General features: G+C 33.6%; 1 protein-coding gene across 3 annotated transcripts; it reads right to left on the bottom strand.

Moving 5' to 3' along the window:
- Positions 1-365: 365 nt before the first annotated feature.
- On the bottom strand, positions 366-4,660 carry LOC129886940 (protein gamma response 1). Of its 3 annotated transcripts, XM_055961849.1 has the most exons (5): positions 4,491-4,660; positions 3,269-3,344; positions 3,117-3,180; positions 1,783-3,029; positions 366-1,473 (listed from the first exon to the last, which is right to left on the bottom strand). In XM_055961849.1, exons 3-5 carry the CDS (start codon positions 3,176-3,178, stop codon positions 770-772), a joined length of 2,013 nt encoding a protein of 670 aa, XP_055817824.1. In that variant the 5' UTR covers positions 3,179-3,180; positions 3,269-3,344; positions 4,491-4,660; the 3' UTR covers positions 366-769. The 3 variants fall into 3 exon arrangements, with proteins under 3 accessions (XP_055817824.1, XP_055817822.1, XP_055817823.1); XM_055961847.1 differs by having other exon boundaries at positions 1,783-3,180; XM_055961848.1 differs by lacking the exon at positions 3,269-3,344 and having other exon boundaries at positions 1,783-3,180.
- Positions 4,661-7,475: the final 2,815 nt, after the last annotated feature.

Raw genomic sequence — 7,475 nt, 5'->3', positions numbered from 1 at the left:
AGGAAGTTTTAAAGAGACAAATTCGTTTGGTTTAATACATTGACAATTACTCAAACTTTGCGAGCAAATTTTATTTAGAAATTCGAATTATGACTAATTTAATTGGAGAAAAGTGTCATGTAGGTAATTTTATGTAGGGATGTGGGATTTTAACGAGTGGAGGGTAATTGTGGCTGCTAGTTTGTGCTTTCCACTTATGAAGTTCTAAAAAGAAAAATTTTCTTTCAAAAAAGTTATGAAGAAACAAATGACATGGTAAAAGCCACTGAAGGTATCAAAATATATCATTAGCCACGGGAACTAGACAGTATCGACAACTTCGACATATCAAACCAATATATACCAAGGTCCAAAAATCATAAAGCTACTAGTAGATGCTTTGCATTTCATGTTTCTTCAATACTTTCTTGTTTATACATTGATTGGCCGGATCATAGAAACAAATTACAACTGGAAAGAGAGCATTACTTACAATAGAAAACAATGCAGTTTTTGCACTGGATTTCCATCAGTTCCTTTAACGCTAAAACAGAATGCAGTATGAGTTACACTAGTTCACAAAATTCTACCAAAAACTTTAAAGGGCCTAAAAGTGATTGGATCATATAAACGAATTACGACTGGGAAGAGAGCATTATTCAGAATAGAAACGGATGTAGGTTTTGCACTGGCCTTTCACCAGTCTCTATAGTTTCAACGGAATTGTAGAAAGAGTTTCACTAGTTATAAATTTCTACTGTAGATGGCCTGAAAAAAATCTCCAAGGAGCTCACATTTCAGATTCAAACCCAATATTCCAAAATCCTTCAGGAGTTAAAGGAGGTGCATATCTGTATCGATGCCTTGAAACTCCATCATGATGCTCACACCGTAGGTTTTGCCTATTACCATTGGACTCCTTATCTTCACCAGGAAGAACAGCATCATAAAACTTTTTACATTGCAGGCATTCGACCCCCTTTAAATTTTCTCGTTCAGCTTTCTTTCTCACAGGTTCAATATATTTGAAGCCTGTCGCACCAGACCTGACAGGAGGCAGCATTTCCGGCTTTTTAGGGTCGTTATCAATATTCATGTCCTGAGTTTCATCATCTGAGTTTTCAATTTTTTTGTCTTTTGAATTTGGTTTCGCGTGATTCTGAACTTCATCCTTCATCACCTTTCCTAAGTTTCCTCTGATATTCTCCAGGGGAGTATCGAGAAAATCATCATGAGGATCAGGTCCAACACGACTCTGATGTGATCTGGTATCCCTCCAATAAGAAACAGGACGCTTTGTACCAACTGTTGGGCAAGATTTGACATCGGCTGGTATGTTAGGTGCAACAAAAGCACTTGAAGTTGGAAGTGAGATGGAGTTGGATCTTGGGATCAGGCTAGCTCCTTGGTCATCGTCCAGCACTTCCTGTTCGCCTTCTTGTTTAATTACTTTGCAGGCAAAATCAGAAGCCTGAGGAACTTTATTTTCAACCTCTAATAAAGATGGAATAAGTTGTTAGACAATCTCAATTCCTTTTCCTATTCATTTGGAAATTAAATTCAACATAGAATTCGCTAAAACGGAGAGCATCCTTGTCAGAGGGATATATTCCAGTGTAGATAACCAGGAAGAAGGAAAAAGAAGTGAGCAATTATTAGGTGATTGATTAACATGCTTCTTTTTTTGGGAGGAATCAAATAGAAATCCCATAGACAAGTTATGACATCAGAAAATGTATGCATCATGTTGAATAGTGTAGAAATAGCTTGAAGTCACAAGCATTCTAGAGGATTAAAACTTACCACGTGAATTTAGAGGACTCTGATCAGTCTGTAATGCACTTTGTTCTGATAATTTGCTTTGTAGGTGCATGTTCTCTGAAGTAAGACCATATCTTGCACATAAAAAGTTGTACTGTGATTTCAGACTTTTATAAGAAGCAATCATATCCTTTCTTTTCTTCTTCTCAGCCAACAACTCGGATTCTTTTGCTTGAATCAGATGGAGTAACTTCCCATGTAATTCCATCCCCTCAGAGGAATCCTTGCTTCTCTCTCTCAGATTTGCCTGAAGCTTACCTATCTTTTCCTCCGATTCTCTCAATTTGGCTACTAATTTTTTGTTCTCCTTCTCAAGCTCTTCCAACTCCTTCCCTGTCTTTGACCTTTCTAAAGAATACAAATCTAACTGTTGATGTAACTGGTCATGCAACTTCCTTCCCTCCTCTACTTCGGACTTTATATTCATGAGTTCTTTCTGCAGATCACATACATCAGTTTCCAGATTCTTTACTTTGGTCATAAGTAGTTGTTTCTCATTCTTGTATTTATTCAACAAATCCTCATTCTTCATGATTTCAGCATCCAGGAACTGAACTTTGCTAAGTAACTTTTCTTGCATTTTCTGTCCTTTTTCTACTGCAGTTGTCTTCTCTCTAAGTTCCTCGTTGAGTTCATCTACTCTTCTTCGTGTAGTTTCAAGCTCAGCAAGAAGTTTGTCTGTCTTCTGTTCATATTCTTTTAGTTGCCTTTCTTTATATGCTGCTGAAGAAGTCTTTGAATGAACCAATTGGACAAGCTTATTGTGCAACTCTAGTCCACCGTCAACTTCCATCAAGTTATTCTTGAGTTCTATCTGCAACCTGCCAACTTCAAGCTCTGAACTCTGTTGTTTTTTCAGAAGCAGGAGAACTTTATCTTCAAGTTCTCTCTGTGGGTTCTCATATTTGCATACAAGTGGAGCACTTGTTTCAAGAAGAATACACGATCTCTGGATTGTTTCCCTTAAATCGTTTAATTCACTAGTTCTCTGTTTCAACTCATTTTGAAGCTCCTTAACATGATTAGCTGAGGACAATTCAGAATCCAACAGCTTTGCTTTCTCCATTTTCAGGGACTGGTTTTCTTGAAGAATTTTGTGCTTTTCAAATTGCATCTTTTCCATCTGGAGCAACAGATCTTTTTCCTTTTCTTTCCATGAAGTTTCAGCAGCGCTTCTTGCCTCAGAATATATTTGCCTAGAAGTAGACTGGAAGTTTGGAAAGAGTTGACTGCAGAATATATACTCTATCTGAGAAATCCTATCTTTTGCTTCCTGGATAGTGGCAACAAGAATAGTACTAAGTCCAGAAACATACTTCGCATCAGCATTATCAGCAGGATATGCTGTCTGCAGAGACTGTTGTGGGTGGTTTGCCATATCTGAAAACAAAATACACAAAATGAAAAACTGACATTCACTATTGTAATTCAACAGCCAAAGATCCCAATTACTTTGTAAAGAACTTGCCTTGCGGAGCTTGCTTTACTGGTGCAGCAAAATACTTTATTTTCTTATCAATCAGTATGTAAATTTCTAGAATTATCTGCAAAACAATTTGTAAGATATATTTTCAAGACTTCCTCCAGCCATTAGATGTCCCAGTATTGATCTATATTATACAGGGAGCTCCGCTCCGCAGGATGTTGTGTGTGCTATGATTGGAAAACAGTTTTCTGAAAAACATTTTCCATAAGGAAGTCATTTTCTCGTATTTTTGTTATTGGAAAATATATTTTCCAAGGAAACATTTTCTGTCAAAAGGGGGAAATGACTTCCATTACCTATGGATGGAAATCATTTCCATGTACAAATATCCCGACCCTTACTTCATATAGCTTTTTCAGAACAACATTTAGACATTATTATAATCTTAATGCTCAAAAAATTTCACCCAAAACACTGTCCAATTTGCTGATAATATTATCAACCTCTAGTAATTATTTTCCAAAAAATAACTTCTTAATCACCAATCAAACACTAAAAATAAGTGAGAAAAACACTTCTTTTTTAGGGAAACTGTTTTCCTCCTTCATGCCAAAAGTATTCCTTGCTTCATCAAGGAAATACTTTATTCGATGTATCAAAAAGTGCAAGGTTGAATTTTATCGCTTCAAGATATATCCTATCATGCTAGCGTCTGATTTACATGCATAGTTATAAATGCTGATAAAATGAAGAGAACAGAAGCCCAATGAACACAAATAATTATAATAGTCGTATTGTATGGATAGGCTTCCTTAAAAAATCTTGTGATTTTCAAGGCTCAAACGAATAGCTAGTCATATAATCCTTGGAAAATAATAAATCATATACATTTTGGCTAAATTTCGATGGGGAACTAGAAACTGGCCAAAGAAATATTGAAGCAGAAATTCCAGTTTCTAGAGAAGTCACACAGTTACGATAAATGTTCCGCTAGTTTATATAACCAGCAATGAAAATTATTCCATTGTTACGGCAATATTCTACTTTACCATTCTCCAGCACCATTACTCAAATACAGATTAGAATTATCACAACTTGAGCAAGTCAAAGTTGAGAATTGCTTTAGCAGTAGAATAAGACACACCAATAGCATTACAACTCACAAATCGCATTTTACCATCTCAGCTCAGCTCCAAAATGAATTAGGGCTTTTCTCGGTAATCTACCGAACAAGAGATAATCGAATAGATAAAGGGGTACTTACTGCTCGGATTCGACGGAAAAAAGTCGCCTATAATTTCCCCGGAGAGCGACGGAGCTGATCAATGTCGCAGCCTTGGAAGCGTGGCGTCTGCTTGCCGGAGAAGGAACAGTTTTGAGTGAATTTTTGAAATTGGAGCGGGAATTGATATTTGGGTTTGACTCCGGCTTGGCAGTTCAAAATCGAACGTTAACAGATAAGTCAACTGCAAAATTATTCTATTGGCTTATTAACATTGGGTTATCAGATAAATGGTTGCAGAATAGATTAAAGTTTTATAATTAACGGCTTATTGGTGTGAATGCGGATTATTTAATTTTCTTATCGAGTAAACCGTTAACCCGTTAAGAATTATCATATTTACACTTTTATTTTAGGTATATTAGTCTCATTTAATATTTTATCATAATATATAAGAGTAATTATATGTTTTTTCTTTGTTAGTCCTAACTTTGAAAGACTAAAGCCGTAAAATCAGAAAAATTTATTTACTTTTGTATAATAATTTATTTTGCCTTCAAGAACAGAGATCAAGTCAGCAAACTCAAAAAATCACTAAAACTTAAAAGAGGTAAAGGCATAAAGAAGCCCCTGGCTCACTGCATTTAAAATAATGAAAAAAAATCATTTCTTTTATAAGGTGCGTTCATAAAAAAATGCACCATAAAAATTAATTAGAGGTTAGCCGATATATCGCTCGATAACCATCCGATAATTGTTAATCCGTTACCGAATCAACCGATATCGTATAGATTGACTAGCGAATTCGTAAATTTATAAATCGATATCCGATAAGTCAAAACATTAAGTAAAATTATCCGTCGAAATCCGTTCGATAAACAGCCCTACCTCCCGCCCGGTCCATGGATATGAATCTATTGTGCCGAACGTAATTGATAGGATAAAATTAAACAAAATGTTTATTGAGTTAAAAAAAAATTATATTGATAACAATCTAATAATTATTTATTATTGTAAATGGTTATTCAGTGTTTGTTCTTCTTTTGAAACTCTGTCAATTTTCCGTTCTTTCTTTCTTGTATTTTTCTCTTTGATGTGGGGCTATTCGAACAAGTATGTCTCTCAATTACTACGCATCTCTGACTTACCAAAATTGTCACATATTTATAAGCACTTCACTAAATTAATAATTTAATTTGACGTATCATAAATGTGGATTGTTTCAGATAAATGGTACATCAAAGGCTCGAAACATTAAGGGGAGCTCATATTTAAAACTTGAGATTATTTAGAGAATATTTGAGTTGATTGAGATTGAGAAAAAATCAGCTTGCAATACATAAATATTGTATCAGCAACGCCGAGTCAATCCGATTGGTTCTTATCGAGAGAACTTATGACCTCGCAAATTTGAATGTATATACATTATATATATATATATATATATATATATATATATATATATATATAACTATTTTTGTTGCATATATAATTACATAAGAATCCACCTTTGTTTAAATTATAGTCAATAAAATTATAAATTTGGCCACTTCAAAAAAAATTGCATATGAAATTACAAATTTTAGACATGCGCAAGCCTAATTAGGCTTATCAAAATTTAAATCCAAACTATTCTTATATACCATTATACCCTATTATATAACTCATAGGAAACCAACATATTACCACTCACTTATTGAGAATGGTATAAATTTATTTGCATTTGATGCTTAAATTAAATTATGTTAATAAAAGTATATAATATATGGTTATTGATTAAAGTGTTTGAATTCAAATAGTGTCATTAACCACAAAATATGAAAGTATCTTTAATGAAAAAGTTCAAGGGAATGAATTTATAGAAAAGTCATGTGTGTTCTTTTTAATGTGTTATATATGAATCATAATATACAGATAGTAAAAGAGAGAGAAAAAAAATATATTCATGCACATACTAGTATTTATTACAACACCCAATTATATTAGTTTATAATTATTGTATCAGTAGAAATGGGCTAAAACTGTTTATGATAATTTCTTATATTTTAGTTATTTCGGGTTGTACGATACATTATAATACGAGCCTAATTATAAGTGTGATAAATGATATTGTTGTACATTTTATGTGTTTGGCGGGTCTAAGGAGATGACTAGTGTAGACTTAGAGCCCGTTTGGATGGGCTTAAAAAAGTAATTTTTATGTATGAAGTGTTTTTAGAACTTTAAAGTGCTGAAAGTTATTTTATAAATAAGCAGTTGAGTGTTTGGATAAAAGTGATTAAATGAAGAAAATTATGTGAATTTTAGGGTTAAAAGAATAAAAAGGGTAGTTTGAGAATTTAATTAAAATATAAGGGATATAAAAATAATTTACATGGTCAAAGAAAATGACTTTAAGCACTTACAAAAAAAAAGTTAGGAATCCTAACTTTTCATTTTTGACTGACTTTAAGAACTTTCTGACTTAAAGTTAGCATTAGGCAAACACGTCCAAAAGCTGAAAAAGGGCTTTAAGTTGGTTTTGACCAACTTAAAGCCAATCCAAACGGGCTCTTAACTCAATAAGATTTGTAATAAGAGGGCCCATTAGGATTTAATTATTGCAGTTAGGTGTATTCTTTTTAATCTTATATAAGATACTTTTGTCTTCTCTTGGATCATAACGAGACCAATTTAAAGCCAATCCAAACGGGCTCTTAACTCAATAAGATTTGTAATAAGAGGGCCCATTAGGATTTAATTATTGCAGTTAGGTGTATTCTTTTTAATCTTATATAAGATACTTTTGTCTTCTCTTGGATCATAACGGGAAAGTAATAGATAAGCGTACGGTAATTATCTTATTGAGCATTATACAAGGATGTGACGTAGGAGTAATCCATTACTTTTTTGGTGGAATTGTCATAATATAGACATTCTTCTTATCAAGAATTATTATAGTAGAATAATGGCATAGAGAATTTGAAAAGCATCAGGACATTATTTGGCTTGACATTGCTATGGCACATGACTTCGAGAGTCATGATG

Source organism: Solanum dulcamara, chromosome 4 (genome assembly GCF_947179165.1).
Source record: "Solanum dulcamara chromosome 4, daSolDulc1.2, whole genome shotgun sequence".
In the NCBI taxonomy this organism is placed as follows: Eukaryota; Viridiplantae; Streptophyta; class Magnoliopsida; order Solanales; family Solanaceae; genus Solanum; species Solanum dulcamara.
This window is presented reverse-complemented; position numbering and strand designations above follow the sequence as displayed.

Excerpts from the sequence above, each read along its gene's own strand:
- LOC129886940 (XM_055961847.1), bottom strand. The coding sequence starts at position 3,178 with ATGGCAAACCACCCACAACAGTCTCTGCAGACAGCATATCCTGCTGAT. Across the intron at positions 1,474-1,782 it reads GAGTCCTCTAAATTCACGTG|AGGTTGAAAATAAAGTTCCT; the intron begins GTAAGTTTTAAT and ends CATCTTTATTAG.